General features: G+C 34.8%; 1 protein-coding gene across 2 annotated transcripts; it reads right to left on the bottom strand.

The window, feature by feature from the left end:
- Positions 1-17,420, bottom strand: LOC121382083 (probable tubulin polyglutamylase TTLL1). Of its 2 annotated transcripts, XM_041511571.1 has the most exons (15): positions 17,310-17,420; positions 14,620-14,764; positions 13,697-13,762; positions 12,931-13,073; positions 12,465-12,569; positions 10,821-10,896; positions 10,024-10,158; positions 9,479-9,587; positions 8,391-8,471; positions 4,634-4,696; positions 3,972-4,012; positions 3,133-3,178; positions 2,441-2,550; positions 2,085-2,138; positions 1-1,197 (listed from the first exon to the last, which is right to left on the bottom strand). In XM_041511571.1, the coding sequence occupies exons 2-15, from the start codon at positions 14,730-14,732 to the stop codon at positions 1,074-1,076; spliced, it is 1,266 nt and encodes a 421-aa protein (XP_041367505.1). In that variant the 5' UTR covers positions 14,733-14,764; positions 17,310-17,420; the 3' UTR covers positions 1-1,073. The 2 variants fall into 2 exon arrangements, with proteins under 2 accessions (XP_041367505.1, XP_041367506.1); XM_041511572.1 differs by lacking the exons at positions 14,620-14,764; positions 17,310-17,420 and adding an exon at positions 13,915-14,057.
- Between the last annotated feature and the right edge of the window lie 166 nt (positions 17,421-17,586).

The raw sequence follows: 17,586 nt of genomic DNA, 5'->3' as shown, positions 1-17,586 counted from the left end.
GAGTAACCCATGAAGTGGCAACAGTGGGTTTCCTCTCTCAATATCTATGTGGTCCTTAACCATATAACCGTAAATAAAATGTGTTGAGTGTGTCATTAAATAAAACATTTCCTTCCTTCCTGATTGTGAAAAATGTCTGGCTTTGAGGGAATTATGGTTTACAGAAGATTCTGTTTTGAGAGGTTTCACTGTATAATGAAAGTATGGGTCAAGGGAGTAAAACATATACCAAGTCTTGAGTTCATCCAAACAGAAAGATTTTACAAGCATTAAAACTGGAGTACATGTGATGATTGTTCTGAAAAGAAAAGCATGCTTACATGTATGTGCATTCTAGTACATTTTAAAACATTATTTGGTGTCTTAACCGATGGTGTTCTACAATTGTAGAAAATCAAACTGGACAGTTGCTACAAGGCAAAACTTCCAATTTTTTCTACTGATTTCATGGCAACTGTAAGAACAAATTAAAAAGTTTCTAAAATAACTGTTCCTTCAATGATTTATTTCTAAGCTGTTAATTATCTCTACAAATGTAACAGTTTCTAAAAGAACAGATTCCAATTTTTCAGTGATTTCTTAAACAGGAACTGTGTTAAGAACATAGGCTAGGCGTACGAGCTCCCAATTTTGCAGGCTGGTTTTTTCCCTAATAAAACAAAAGTGTCCAAGTCTGCATAACAACATTTATCATATTAGCATTACTTCCAAACAGCTATGTAGGATTGCAAACCGAATCACTACGCATTTTCACATGGGTTATAACTAATTTTGCGGGTAGAAGATGAAAATACATGGTAAAAAGATCTCGGGTAAGCCTATTTTGCCCGAATATATAATTTTTGCCCGAATTTGAAGTTTTGCTCCCCTGGCCCTCTGTCTCATATGTTTATGGTTAAGAACATGTACAATACTAGTAGTCTAAACAAATTCCATTTCTTCAGTGATTTCTCTTCACTTGAGAACTTGTACAAATCCAACCTCTTTACAATCATAAATTCCATTTCTCCTGTGTTGTTACGTTAAGAAACCACAGTGTGTATCGAATGATGAAACCCCCGAGTTGAATAGTGTCACTTCCAGGAAGCATGTGAGGATCGTTTGGCATCCCTGCCACCACGCACACCAGTTCCTACTGCTCCCAATTTCTTCACCTCCTGGTTAAAAGCATCAGCTTGAGCCAGCTCCTCATCAAATCTGAAAACAATCAGAAAATGTTAATTCCACTTAAAGATAAATATCATACCTAACCTGTGCATATAAAACTGAAGAGCAAATTTACCACAGGTGTTTATCCCATATATATCATGATTCCATTGCAACTGCACAGACACATACATTTTATGGAAATAAAATAGATCAATGTATTTTATAATTTAATATGTATCCTGTGGATATAAACCTCTAAAGAGCAAATTTACTGGAGGTGTTTATCCCTTATATCATGATTCCATTGCAAGTGCACAGATACATACATTTTATAGATCTAAAATAGATCAATGTATTTTATAATTTAATATGTATCTATTTCCACTGACCACACACATCATGGTCTGCAGTGGTCAACACAATGTGCATGTCTCTCTGATTAGACCATGTAATTTCTTATATGTGTGTGTCTCTATGTGTCTGCGCAGATGCAGTGGAATCGCTAACTTGGTCAAATACAGCCGTGTATATTTAATAATTTACAATATATGCTGATTTTTAGCCATGTGCACTAATGTCAATATTTTGTCCATGTTTAAGATTTAAATGCAACAAATATAAATGAGCAATCATTACATTTCATACAATTGGCCCTTAGAGTTAGAACTTCACCTGGATTATAACACAATATTTGTAAAGTTTGAGTTAAAAATAGAGTCCAGATTTTATCAGTATGGGTCCTGCGCCTATATTGGAACAAACAAAAACGTGTGTACGTGCACACACATACACATAAACAAGTGGACTGTGACAAATCACAGAAATAATTTTGAAAAATTATACAACTCAAAAAAACTCATCTTCCACAAAAACATTCTCATGCAAGAAGATACCATTTTTTCTTATTGCAAAATGGTTTGGTTGACATTACTTACAGTAATTCAAAGTTTCCCAAGACTTCTTTGGCTGGAGTTTTGCTCCATCTCACACTACAAAAAAACAAAACAAGATGGAATATTGTTATATCCTCATTCTTTTTATTCACAATTGAAATTTTTATTTTCGGGCAAATGTTAATTAATCTTTTCATGGGTAAAATGATCAGTTTAACTTAATTTAAAATACATTAATATGAAAATATTAATACAATACATCATTCTGACGAAATGTTTTAAATTATATTCTGAATCAATCTAGATTATGTTTATATCACACAAAGATGCTTCAACCCAACTACTACAAATACGAAAATTTAATACAACGAAAAACACATCCATTATTGAAGACTTACTCTGGCAATTCACCAGGAGGAATGACTATGTTAATGACATCAGAAATGAGTTTGTACTTCATGATCCGGTCGCTCGATGTTGTGGCAGTCAGTGAAGGTGAGGCATTAACCTATAGAAACAGAAAACATGTTTGCGAATATTTACAAAAAGCCTTTTTTTAAACTTCAAATATTTTGGAGATAAAAAGCAACCACTTATTGTTTCAAATTAACAGGTTACAGACTTAAGACAACAATACAATGGCACACAGTCAACAAGAGCTTCCCAACAGTATTGCTCTATGTTCAGACATTTGCAGATTATGTATAATTAGATCATAGATCTGTACTACCTATATTTATAGATTGTGTCAAGTGTTTCTGCCAGAAAGAAATTTTGGGGTATGGCGCTATGGAATTGTATGCAACTCCAAAAAGAAAATAGATTAAGTTTAGTTAGGGTAAGAAAATCATACACTAATGATAAGAGTACCTGTAATTAATTTTGTCAAAAGGTTAACTTAAAAAAATAAATCTGCAAAATATTTGGGTATGGCACCATACCAGTTTTACCCTCTGGCAGAAACCCAATGTGTGTTCAATCGCAGATCTGTACTATACACACGACATCCAAAACAATGTTCAAGTCTGTGATAAGTATGGTAAAAACAACTTTATAAAAAAAAACTTAATCGAAAATAACACAGATTTACCTCAATCAGCCAGGGTTTCAAATTATCATCAATAATAATGTCATACCTGAAAAATAAAACATTAAAAAACATGTAGATGCATGTAAAGAAAAACATCTGCTTAGTGTTGATGAAATCAATAATACTTGGTAAGTCTGTGAGATTATAGTCTCTATATTCTTATACAAATTATGACATCTTTTATTAGTGTGATAGGGAAGCTTAAAATTAATCACCTCCTATTTGTAAATAATTATAACAATATGTATTTATAGGTCACAGTTTTGGCAAAGTGTTTGTTAGACAACAATATATTACAAATTTGTTGGCGGTCTCCAACTTAGCTGTGCATGTCATAATTGGCAACTTAGCTGTGCACGTCATAATTGGCATGCGTAACCATGGAGTCCTAACGGTCTGTACTGTAGGGTCCTGTTGGTCGGCACATCCACTTTCTCTATTTAAGAAAGTGTTTCAGAACACTTGGGGTTCTTTCAAAGTTTCGGTTCTTCATCGGTTCTTCTTCGGTTTTTCCAAGTGTTTGGTTTCTGTGGTTTATTTTTGGAGATTTGGCACTATTTATTCAGATTAACTTCTGAGAATCTTCAGGTTTAAGTGATTTACATAATTTTCAGGAAATAAACATACAACTTCATTATTTATATATTTTGTGTAGCGTGTATAACATGCCTTTTTTAGTTGTCATTTGGAAATAAATATCTATCGTTTTTTGTTACCTTTCAAATTGTTTTTGTTCGGTCTTTTATTTATTAATTATAAGTAATCATCGGGTAAAGAACCCAGTCATCCTGTTACAATAGTTTCTTAAGTGTGTATAATTAAAGCCATCTAGTACTTACCCGTAACATTCAAAACAGTGTCGGTCATTAGAAATAATACCCTGCAAAAAAAAAAAAAATGCTGAATTCAGAAGAATTTTTTTTACTAGGATGTTAAAGGCAAGAAAAAAGAAAAACAAAATATTGTTTACTTCAAATGTCGCACTAATTATGGTTGTAAAAATGGTGTTATGTCTAGAAATGTATGCGTAATAACATGCCAAACTCATTATAAGTGGTAGTTGGTAGTATGATTAGCAACAATAATGCTAATCAGAACTTTGAAAATTTTCATTTAAACTTTATTTTCATGCTGTCCTAGGCACACACTTCTGCTATCTGGGCTGTCTGTCCAGGACAGTGGATTAGTTGTTAGTTGTTAGTGGTTAGTGGTTAGTGAGAGAAAAAGAGGGTGTAGTGATTTTGCACCTACCCATTGAGTCATTAAAACTCGCTCTGAGTGGGAGCCGGTACTGGGCTGCGAACCCTGTACCTACCAGCCTTATGTCCAATGCCTTAATCATGACACCACCGAGGTCGGTACTTTGAAAAACCCTGCATCAGGCATCCAAGGGCAGATAATTCTGTATTTTACAGACTATTCCAAAGTGAAATATTACTGTGTAACAAATAAAAGAAAGAAATGAGTGTTGTGTATTCAGAAGACAGTAATGTTTTCTTACCGAGACAGCCTTCAAAGAGTGAACAGTCTGCCAGTGTATTTCATCAAACAATTTGTCTGAAACCTGAAAATACAAAACAAACATATAGGTAAACTAAAACTGGTTCTACTTTTACAACTGGCACTTTCTCTTTTTAGCAGATAGTATTATGACTCTGAATAAAATTCATACCCAATACATGCATAGCTGCTTTGTTCTATAATTAAATTCTCCGACTTAAGAAATACGGGTAACTTTGTTTGAGATTTCTCAGGTTGCCAGTATTCCAGTACCATAAACGTCCCCTCAACAACTGATTTGATTGTTCTTTACACGTGTAGCTAATATACTAAATACCCTATTGTCACCTTTCAAGGTGAATTTAATATTATGTTAGTTATTTGTTTACCACAACGAAGACATCACTACGGTGGATGAAATGGTATATTTAGTAGTTGGGTGGTGGATTGTCCAGACCTGTCAACCCTCCCGGATTCCGCGGGAGTCTCCCAGTATTTGATCAAATCTCCTTATCACCTGTGCAGGAGACAGTTTCTCCTGTTAAATGACATTTTTGTAAGCATTAAAAAAAAAAATCAATCCTCTTTTGTCAAAATAACATACGGGAAGTAACTCTACCTTTTTTTTCTCTATCGGAAAATGTCGACTACTTTCGGTTTCTGAGAATGTAACAGGCTGAATTGTCCCGACTGTTTAACCTTTGCCGAAGTGAAAATTGTGGGATAGCCTATTTATATTGTTAAAAAAGCACATGGAGTTTATAAAATGACGTGTTATTATAATGTTTGTTGTTATCGTAATGGCTACGAAGCGTATTGCCGCTAATTCAACAGGCTGTGTATTGACATTCAGTGTTGCATATAAAAAAAAAAACTATCCAATTTAGTTCTAATAACACCTCTGAATTGTAAAATGTCTTCCCACTGGATTACATAATGCAACTATGACGAATCTGAACTGCCAGACTCCCGAGTTGACAGCGATACACACAATGCATGTTAAAATCACATGTCACAGCAAGACAACGAAAAGACCAATTAGCTGTATAAACATACTTGTGTCAGTTAATTTTGTATGTTTGTGCAGTAAAATGTTGGTTATAAGGGTACTCTTTAAGAAATTATTTTTGTACAATTAAAAAATGTTGTTTGACATTGACATAAAGTTACTCACGGAAATGGATATAATTCCGGTATATTTCACACGATGTCCGTAATGAGGTTTTACTTATGATTAATGAAAATACAATGTTTATTGCATCATTATAATGATTTTAAATAAGTACCACGCCACCGTTCCTCATTATAGTAAAAACTGAATATTAATTTATAAGATTTATATAAATTTGTCTTTGGTACTTAGGTACACTAACCACAAATGATAATGTAACGCAACCTGTAAGGCTGTAAGTGTAATACCGTAAATGTACTAATTAAATTTTTTATTTCTTGTTCATGTTCTTAACATTTTTGGATAAAATATTTTTTTTTTTTAAATATGTATTAAATCATAATAATATTTAAACTTTAAAAAAAAAAATAATAATGTTTTTTGTTTTTTTTTAATGCCAAGATCTAAGGTTAAGAAGTGAGTGAGTAAAAGTTTTACACGTGCGTATATACCACGAAGGTTTCACGCACGCCTGTCACGGGCTTAATCTCTGACTTTCGCCAGTGACTAAGTCCGGGCCAGGAGGGGGGAGGGGTACGTTTGAGGTGGGCGGAATTTGGAATAAAAAATTTAGTGGTCGGTCAAAGACCTAAGTCCTAAAATCCTAACGACATTCTACACTTCTACACATGTCCGGACTAAGAATTTAAAACCAAAAGTTTTTGACTGCTCGGCCTAAAAGGTTTTAAGGTGATTTGAGCAATTGATCGGGCACCAAAGTAAAGTGCGTTGGACTATTTATAAAAAAATAAACATAAGAATTTTGAGCCGCGGCCGAAATTGTTTAAAGTCCAACTAAGCCCAAAAAAAGAAAATGGAGGTTGGTGTCTACTTTGGCGAGCCTGAAGATTCCCGGAGTAGAGGCAGGAGATGTTGGCGTCGTAGCAAAGTACGCACTACAGCACCGTAGTCGGGGCCGCAGACCGCCCAGATCATCTTGTGGATGTTCTTGTTGTCCAACTTGGCCGGAAGTATGACTTGGCGGTAGGTCTTGTCCCTCTGGTGCGTCACGACTACGGTGTCATGAGTTCCAAACATCTTGTTGTGGAGTTCGTATTTGCTGCCGTCCTCCAGGGATCTCCAGTCTGTGTTGAGGTGGCTGCCTCGTAGCTGCGTCGGGTCAGTCGTGTCCCCCTGCATGTACTGGTGAAGTTGTTTATTCAGTCCGTTCACAGCGACGGTCCATTCGGACTCTTCAGGGGTAGCGACTACCGGGGCTGGTCTCTCGGCCTTGGCTGGCCGGTCGGTCGGTGATGTTGCCTTCCTTTTTTCTCCAACGGTGGTCGATCAGGCCGATGGCGAGGCGACTGGCTGTACCGGAGATACCGGCCAGTTCTTCCAGGGCCATGTGACGGTCGGTGATGGAGGGTCGTTGGGCGTCTCACACACCGCAGTGTTGAGCTCGTCCAGTTCGGTGGCCGACGGTTCCGTTGGGGCTGGTCGCGTCGTCTCAGGTTGGACTGGGGGCGGCGTCGCAGAAGGGACCGCCACTGGCGGCTGAGCCGCCAGCTTAGATCCCCCCCATGCCGCTCCTGGCACAGGTTTCCTCTTCCTCCACTTCCGATTCCTTGTCGGTGAGATCGCGTCCCCGTACACCAAGGTCACAGAAGCCCATGACCCGGTGTGCGTGACGCAATACTCACTCAGCTTTCCAAAACTGGCAAGCAGTCCCCCCAGGTGGGGGGGTAAGTCAAGAGCGCAGCTAACCACGTCTACTCTCATCGCGAGTTGAGTTGAAAAGCCGGTTAAGAAGTATATATTTCTCTTGACTAAAGGTTGACAGTTCTGGGATTGTCTCCCTTGAAAGGTTGACAACAAAGCCCATCTCAAATATTCACCAACACCCTTCATGCAGGCATGACAACAGTATGACAATACTATAATTAATATATTGGAAAACCTGAAGATCTTGTAATCATCCTATTTCCGAAAGTATTGAGAAATTGAGAGAAAACCCCCTGCTTTTTCCCTTGAGAAATAATACTAACCCTGATTCTTAGTTACTACTTTATAGAATGAGATGTTTGCTGTTTGTTATTATGTGCAAACACCTCAGGTACCTAAGCTGTCTGTTGAAAAGTTAAGTTTGTTTTGTTTAACAACATCACTAGAGCACATTGATTTATTAATTATCGGCTATTGGATGTGAAACATTTGGTAATTTTGACATATAGTCTTAGAGAGGAAACCTAGCAAGTAGTAGCAAGGGATCTTTTATATGCACCATTCCTTTAATATATCAGTCATGGTGCACTGGCGTGAACGAGAAATAGCCCAATGGGCCCACCGACGGAGATCAATCCCAAACTGACCACGCATCAAGTGAGTGCTTTACCACTGGTCTACGCCCCGCCCTGGTTTGTGAGAGACAAATCAGTGTAGAGGTCTTCAACCTTCTCAACAAGCCATTAAAACGTACAGCTGATGGCTTAACCACTATTAACAGTCGGTAATAAATGGAACCCTCCACTGTATGATCCATTGTCCAAATTTCCCTTTAGTGGAACAAGTCAAATGAACTCACTCCAGGCACGAGACATGAGAGTGACTGCATAGGTATTACAGAAAAATATAGTTATATTTTCACCTCTTTTCCTCGAGTACTTTCAAGAAAGAGTCGGAGATTCTGAACAGTCCATTTGCCTCCATGAATAGGATTGTAGTCTTCCTGCAACATCAAACCAAACTATAATAAGACACTGTACGAAAATCCCAAAACAGGAAAGGTTTAAACAATGTGTTACAATTGTTTCCTATGTTTCAGCGGAATCCCTCCATCTTCATCAGGGGACTGTACTTCTCCACTTCGTTATGGTATATCCATTTTTCCTAATAGCCATTTAATATCACCAATTGTAACAAACACGAACTTCACACTTCTAAAGTTAAACTTTGTTTTGTTTAACGACTCCACCAGAGCACATTGATTTATTAATCATCGGCTATTGGATGTCAAACATTTGGTTATTTTAAGTCTTAGAGAGGAAACCCACTACCTTTTTTCATTAGTAGTAAGGGATCTTTTATATGCACCATCCAACAGACAGGACAGCAGATACCACAGCCTTTGATATACCAGTCATGGTGTACAGGCTGGAACGAAAAATAACCCAATGGGCCTACTGATGGGGATCGATCCTAGACAGAATGCACATCAGCGAGCGCTTTACCGCTGTGCTATGTTCAGCCCCTTTACATTTTTTAACTAAATGTTAAAATACAGTAGAGAAGAACTTATTATTATTAATACTTAACATATAACAATATTTGCTGCATTAATCTCAGGGGTGGGAATTGGTGAACTGTAAAAAAGAGGAAATCTAGAGGGGTCCTGGAAATTCTTGAAATCCTAGGTTAAAATCTGTGCCATCTGATACATTTTGGAGGAAAGGACGATTAAAATGCGAGGAAATGCAATGTTCCATGAGAGGAAAACAGCTGATCTGAGGAGAATTCCCACCCCTGAAATCTACATGAAAACAACAAAATAATTCACTGGGAGAAAATTACAATTATATTAGTAAGAAAATCAGAAAAACATGGAAGATATAATTTATGTTTTAAACACAAAAATATCTGTCTCTAGACTTCCATATTCTAGGAAAGAAATCCTTACTAAACAACATGCTAGCATATTTTATAGTTTTAAAACAAGACAAAAGTGAACATACATACCCCTTGTTTCTGAATGGAAACATTGGTCAAATGTACAAACATGTTGTCCAACTCATTCACATTGGCATTATACTTGACTGTGCAAAATCTACAGAAACCTAGTTTGTACCTATAAGAAAAGTAGAGAAATGGTTCAGCAAAATATATGAGGGCGGTTAACTTAAAATGAATTAAATGCAATAAATTTATTATTAAAAAGATGCTGTTGGACTGGTCATATTAAATTTTTCTTTTACAAGACACGAATAAGAACTGTTGTTTTGTTGTCGAAAAAGATCTTATTTTTAATTATGCATAGAAGTAAATAAAATTTCTCATAATTATTATGAAACATAAAAATGTATACTTTACTAAAACTAAATATACAAATGGTATTGCTTTCATGACATCACTTGTAAACACCTTGTAAGACTCGTAGCCAAGTAATCTAGATAACCCACCCTAAACACCTCCATCCCACATTCTTTTTCAAATGATAAAAAACTTTTTAAAATAGACACAAATTATCTGCTATGAACAGTAAAATATATATTTTTGTAACTTACATGTAAGCTTTCAGTGGTCTGAATGAAGTGACTAGAACATATAATCGAAGATCAAATTTTTTCCCACCTATTAGAAGAGGATTATCAATGTATTTTGATATCACATATGTGTCTTTTGCCGTTGGAGGGGTAAATCTGTGAAACGAAAATATACAGTAGTGGTACATGAACTTCATACACTAAGACATAAACATACTTAATATAGTACTTACTATAATAACAATAAAGAAACAAAGTTTGAAACCAAACATACAACGACAAAACAAATATTAAATGAATCTTTTTACCGTAATCAGTATTTATAAAAAAAAGTTCATAAAGCATTTGACTTCATAAAAGAGTACCATGGGAAAATACAACTCTCAGATAGGTCCATACATTTTGGACTGCACACACCATTAATTTAATTTAAAGAAAAAGGAAGAAGTTCAAGTCAGGGAAAATCTTTTTCAGTATCTCATCAAGATTCACTACGCACGTTTCAGAGATCGTTAATCAATTTTAAAACATTAAACAGTAGTTGCTAATCACTTTTCAACTGACTAGAAATTAAGATTTTGAAAACAAAATTTCCCTTGCAAATAAAATTGTTATCAGAACAATAGATTAAAAAAAACAATGGGTGTTTTGGTGTGGGATATTTTCAGAGATCACTTCATTTGAAAGATGACAGATGCTTGATGTCAAAGCAATTAATGAAATCTCTTTAGCATGTGATTACCAGAATAAATATTGATGATATGTTAATTTTCAACCACTTGGAATAAATTCTTAAACCACTTGGAATAAATTCTTACGTTGTTGTTTTACCATCTCTTGACCACTTCTTTAGCTGAGAAAGTTTGTTGACTAAAAATATACCAATGCCACGGGCTGAAAATAAATATTTTAGTCAAAATAATTTTTGAGATCAAATTAACTAAAATTTAACAGCAATTACAAATAATATAATCAGAGAATTTTGTAAACCAGGAACGGAGGATCTTGTGTGCCCCAAACCACCTGGAATGCTTGAACCAGTGGTGAATAACAATGTGGACATTGTTGCAGAACATGTTGAGGAGAGAAAGAGAAAACAGGGAAACCGTGGCCCTGCTCCAAAACGGCGCCAGTGAATAATGGTGTTTTTTCCTAGCTTGTTTTAGCATGGTGCAGTATCATCTTGCCTTAACCTGTGTCATGCTGTACTGAGATTAAAAAACCTTTTTCAATAATTAATTCTAAAATTGCCTTGATGAACTACCCCAAAAAAATATTTTTAATTAATAAAAATATCTGTTATATCTGTATATTATATTTTGCCATTCATTTATTAAAGCAAGAACATTAATTACATTATTTTATGTTTTTTCTTTATATTTTTTGTCTTTAATGCAAAAAAGTGCCCTGGAAATGATGAAAATGCCCCCAAAGTGTTTTGTCTACCATGCCTTGCCAAATTTCTAAGGAAAACACTACTTATAACAATGCCCATGTTATTGTTATTCTTTGAAATTCACAATTCTTGTCTATGCATTTTTTGAGCGGTAGGTGGTGCCAAGCAGGTTAGAAAAATGCCCAAAATCGGGCACATTTTTTTCAGACAGTGTTCTCCACAGCAGTTAAAAAAGAGCACCTCTTGGCCAAAGAAGTGAAAATCGATCTCGATTTATTTTTTAATGGCCCCCTGTGTCATTTTAACCACCTTAAAGTGCAATAATATGACTCTAAATACCTTTAAAATGCATCTGAAGTTTAAAGTATAACATAAAACAAAACAATTTTTTTTTTTTTTTTTTTAAATTCCACGAGGGTGAAAATGGCAGATCCGCCACTCTTTTAAACTGAAAAAAAGAGTTCAAAACAGCGATAAATTCTAATTCATTCTTGCTGAAACCATCCCCAGACATGTTTTCTTAAAGTTTTAGTGCTTAAGGTGCCTAAAAATGCATGGTTGCTATGGACTTGAGGACTGAACAGAAGGGAAGCCTTCAGGGCCATTTTTCTCAATTAATGCTTCGGAAAAATTCTGCTTTTGGTCAACACTAAAAAGGTCATATCTCATTCAGTTTTCAAGGTATTAACAAACATTTTGTACTTTTTTGTAGCTTTTAATGTACTCTATCTGATTGTGTAAATATCTCATTTTTTAAATTTTAATGCAACAGCCCACTTTCGGTGGAGTGGCTCACATATTATTATCTTCTCATTCATAAAGATTAAACTAAAATATATTAATATTTTTCTCAATATGGTTTGAGAAATCAAAATAAGATTTTTATATTTCAGGGTCTTCTGAAAATTAATTTTATCTGAAAATAAAAATAAATTTGTTAATTTAAAGTTTTGTCTCACAGACCTTTAATTATGTGATCGTATTAGGACAGTCTTTGTTTTGAACCATTCCAGGGGTCCAGTTGTGTCTAAATTAAGAATAGAAAAATTTAATGTTTATTAAATACCTTTTCCACATGGCTTCATGATCCAAGTTGTGTTAGGATTCTTGCGGAATTCTTCAACAAACAGATTGTAATCTGCTGGTAGCATGAAGGTTTGAGGAATGAAGTCTAAAAGAAAAACAGAAACTTTAACAACCTAATCTCAATTTAAACATCAAAATCTCTTTGTTTTTGAAGAAAAGACAAATTTGCTCCGTTAAGATTTATTAAAATATAACAAAATTCGAAACAAAATACTAATAATATTGTAATTTAGATATTATAAAGTTTTAAAATTTAGTAATCAATTTAGCTAATGAAACTTTAAAAAATACAGACATCATAACATTTATAAAATTTCCTATACTTTTCAAAATAACCTCCATAACTATACTTTCAAAAGTTGTAGTAAAAACTTTTGTTGTAAAAAAAAAAAAAAAAAAAAAAATTAATAATAATAAACAAACAACATATAACATCAAGAATTCACCCAGATAAGAAAATCTTCCATTTTCATCTTTTTCCGCCATTGGATTTCCATCCTTCTCCAGTTCTTTGCGATAGCGTTTTATATTTTTCACCATTAAATCCTTTCTTGTCAGTTCTACATGATTTGGAAAATGATTTATCACTCTGAAATAGATGAAAAAAATCCACTTCAAAACATTAAAAATGGTAAAACCAGTAGTAATATGAATTCTTCATATAAAAAGATATAAGAACAAGTTAATTTTATGTAGTTTTATTTTCATGATGAAAGATGACAATTTCTATTAGGGTGTTTAAAACAAAAAATATTCCTATTGTAACTATAAACTTGTTTAAGTTAAACTGTAAAAATTAAAACATTCTTATTTTAACATCAATAACAGGGTACAAATATGTGCAGGTCTTACAATCCAGTAAAACTCCTCTAAACCAGACACCCTCTGAACCAAGTAAAAAGCTGGTTTTAAGAGGTATCCAGTATAGAGAGGTTCACTTATGTACAAATATTTAAAAAGGGACCATGAAAAATGTCCGGTTTTCAGGGGATTCCGGTTTATAGAGGTTCAAGTTTTGAGAGGTTTTAGTGTACATGTAGGCCTAGGTATAAAACTGGGAATACTTTGGCAAAACATGATGGGTTACATTTTTTAGTTGGGGTTTTTTTTTTTTCTTCTTTTCTGTTATTGACGGTACTCTAATAATATTCCTGTACTAATTTTCATGCAATTTAATGAATTGTTTTCATTGTCAGAATGAGAGTTTCTTACTGATCATCTCCCAGTCTGTAGCCACAATCAACACTGAAAACATTCCTTATGTTCTGTACATTTGCCCTGAAAACAAAATTAAACCTTTACATTACATGTATATAAAAAAAAATTTTTTTTAAATATAAATCAGATGCATTCTGTATCCCTTCCATTCCGACCTGACCATGGGACTGCTACATAAACATTATGTTTACTACTAAAAATTTAATACTGACCTGGATAATGTGCAACAAAACCAGTTTATCAGTCTATCTAGTGCAACAGATGACTGGTTATATAACATATTTATGTGCCAGCTGGCTGTCACTGTCACTGATTGTACATCCAGGATCTATCACTATATTATGGAGACACATGTGCTGTGTTGATGGATTTAAGTGAAAACCGTATTTTACACTATACATGTATATTTATATGTACAGGGAACATTTTATTCAGTATCACATCACAATTCTAAAATGTGAAACTGTTGCTGATCAATTTTAAATTGTTTAGCACTGTTGCTAATCAAGACATCCAATATCCGATGACTAATTAATCAATGTGCTCTAGTGGTGTCGTTAAACAAAACAAACATTTTTTCTTTTTTTCTGTTGCTAATCAAAAGTTTAATAAAAATTTTTTCCATAAAACATATTAAAATACAATACAATACAATTCCAAAAATTACATTTGACCCCTGATTTAAGCAGATAACATAGCAAATAGAGATCATCATAATACTGGCTCAAGTCATCTCAAATATACCTACCCACTGGCCTGTATGAAGTAAGTACTAATTAATCAACTGTGTTGAGGACCTATTTAATGTTCTCTTAGGTGGTTGTTTAAAACAGTTTCAGATATAGCTTAAATGTCTGTATAAATGAGGCCATGCCTGCCGTTACTGGACATTGGTTTATAAATATTAAAATTTATACCAGTAAAAGTTCCAGTCATCATCAGTCCCAACTTGAATCCATCCACGAGTCTCAAAGTTGTTCAGCAGAACCGATTTATCCTGGTCACAGGCGAAGCGCAGGCGAGACATCATAAAACTCCTCACTGGCACCAATTCTTAGAAAACTGAAAAATAAATAAAATGATGAGGCATTCCAATTATTAAAAATATATATCATCTGGGTATGTATTATGGTGCGGTATAGGTTTTTAAGCACCATTTTAAAAAGAAAAGCTATGACATCAAATGCAGAAGTTTTTGTTGACGGAAGTATTTTTTATTGATAAAAATAAAGCAATGCTTACAATTTGTCAGTTTGCTGTAAGTAAAAACAATTAAAAATACCATGTAACTAAAAGTACTATTTTCTGTAGGGACAACCCCTATGTCAGTCTATTTCTATGGATGTCCAAATGAGTCACCTGTCCTTATTTTACATGCACTGCATCAGCCCAAGTACTCTTGACTGTAAGAGAGCTAGACGGACATTTGGAAGGTTATACGCTCTTATTACAGTCAGAAAAGGAAAGGAAATGTTTTATTTAACGACGCACTGAACACATTTTATTTACAGTTATATGGCATCCAACATATGGTTACGGACCACACAGATATTGAGAGAAGAAACCTTCTGTCGCCACTTCATGGGCTACTCTCTTCAATTAGCAGCAAGTGATGTTTTATATGCACCATCCCACAGACAGCATAGTACATACCACAGCCTTTTATATGCCAGTCATGGTGCACTGGCTGGAACGAGAAATAGCCCAATGGGCCCACCGATGGGAATCGATCCTAGACCGACTGTGCATTGAGCAAGGGCTTTACCGCTGGCCTACGTCCGGCCCATTCATTACAGTCGGAGACCAACCTATGTAATTTTCTGTGGGATGGTGCATATAAAAGATCCCTTGTACGAATGGAAAAATGTAGTGGGTTTCCTCTCTAAGACTATGACAAAATTACCAAATGTTTGACATCCAATAGCCGACGATTAATAAATCAATGTGCTCTAGTGGTGTCGTTCAACAAAACAAACCTTTTTGGGCGACTGTCAGGCACTTGTCTTATTATCGTAATAATAACTATTCGCATTAGGCCTAATGGCCCTTGAGCACATAATATATACAGATATATATAGAGAGATATGTTAGTATACAACTTGTATAATGTAAAATCATATTGACATATAATTCAGTAACATAATTAGTGACAGGGTGTGCATATGTTTATAAAATAAATAAATGCAAAATTATATATCGTATATATAACAAACTTTCTACTTATGCATTCACATTCACATGCAGTGAAAACTTAACTGTATAAATTATGTTTCTTTTTTCAAAAGATTTCAAACAATACCAAGCTAACCATCTTACTATTCTTTCACTGTTGTTATTTAGCAGTTCTATAAATTTGAACATACTAGGGTTATTTTTTGTAATATTTTGGTAGCCTATGTAATGTCTGATAGATTTGTACATAGGACAAATAAGTATAAAATGGAATTCATCTTCTATTAAATTGCAAGTAACACATTTACAATTTTCTAGTGCATTTGGGTCAGGTTTTGCCCATCTTCCAGTTTCAATTAATCTTTTGACATCCAATAGCTGATGATTAATGAATCAATGTGCTCTAGTGGTGTTGTTAAACAAAACAAACTATTTTTTTGTGATTGTCGGGCACTTGTCATGTTATCGTATAAGACAGCCCCTGGAAGACGGGATCGCTGAGTGGGCGATCATGGGACGCTACGTCACGATATCGGTCAGCGACCATAGAATTCAGCTGTCCGGAGTTTGCTGAAGCTTAGCTGGATGTGGGTGCTGTCAGGTTTCGTTCTGTAGTGTGTGTATTAGTGATTAAAATCTGGATTTTTTTCTTTTAATACAGGAACTCGAAAATGATCAAAGTAAATGTATTTGACGTCAAACATAGGATTGTTGTATTAGAGCAGGAATCTTTGACTACTCTTTGGTGGGCAGCGATTGAAAGAAAATTACATAGCTTGGTCTCCGACTGTGATGAGAGCGTATAACCTTCCAAATGTCTGTCTAGCTCTCTTACAGTCCCAGTACTCGGGCTAACACTGCATACAATTATATTGGGTGAGGATTAAATGATGTTCAAGTGCATATTACATGTTAAAATAATATCTATTCAACATAAAATGTGTAGTGGACACTGTTTTGAATAATAGTAATATTTTTTTTTTTTTTTTTTAAATAGAAGGCTGCCAATTTGAATTATAGTCATAATGGCCCCAGTACAAACCGGCCCTAACAATCAAAACTGCCCCCAAAAAGTCAAAACGGCCAGAGTGTAAAAGTCAAAACGGCCAGAGTGTAAAAGTCAAACGGCCCTTAAGAAAAGTCAAAAGTGAAGGGTTTTCTTCCCTGCTGAAGCAACCGTTCTTTTTTTCTCAATAATTTTCGGGAAAACATTATTCGACCCTTCTATAAACTTCAGTTGCCATAGCCTAGACCCCTTCCCCTGCTAAAATCCCTGGACATGCGTATATATCGAGGTGATAACTAAGGATCGACTACCGACCGATACGATTATTCGAAAATAGGTAAACACGACAACAAAAGAAAGCACATTATATACATTAACAAATTGCAGTTTTTAAAATGTATCAGCCATTCATTGGTGACATTTGTATACTTTTATATTCATTGGCAATTCCCTGACTGTCATTTAATGTATGTAAATATTAAACATCCGTTACAAATACATAAATATGTGTTTCAACTGGGTTGTGTGGTCAAACTAAAAGTAGCAATGTGTACCTCTCCGTGCCAAAATGTCTATTCAACATATTTAATTACTTATGTGATCAAATGAATGTAATCAGTTAGTCAAAAACTACAGGGTGTTCATAATATCAGCAGACTATTTTTTCCTATATAACGGCGTATAATGTCAGTATGTATCATTAATT

The sequence above is a fragment of the Gigantopelta aegis genome, chromosome 9, assembly GCF_016097555.1.
Source record: "Gigantopelta aegis isolate Gae_Host chromosome 9, Gae_host_genome, whole genome shotgun sequence".
NCBI lineage: Eukaryota > Metazoa > Mollusca > Gastropoda > Neomphalida > Peltospiridae > Gigantopelta > Gigantopelta aegis.
The sequence above is the reverse complement of the archived record's forward strand: the minus strand, read 5'-3'. Positions and strand labels throughout refer to the sequence as shown.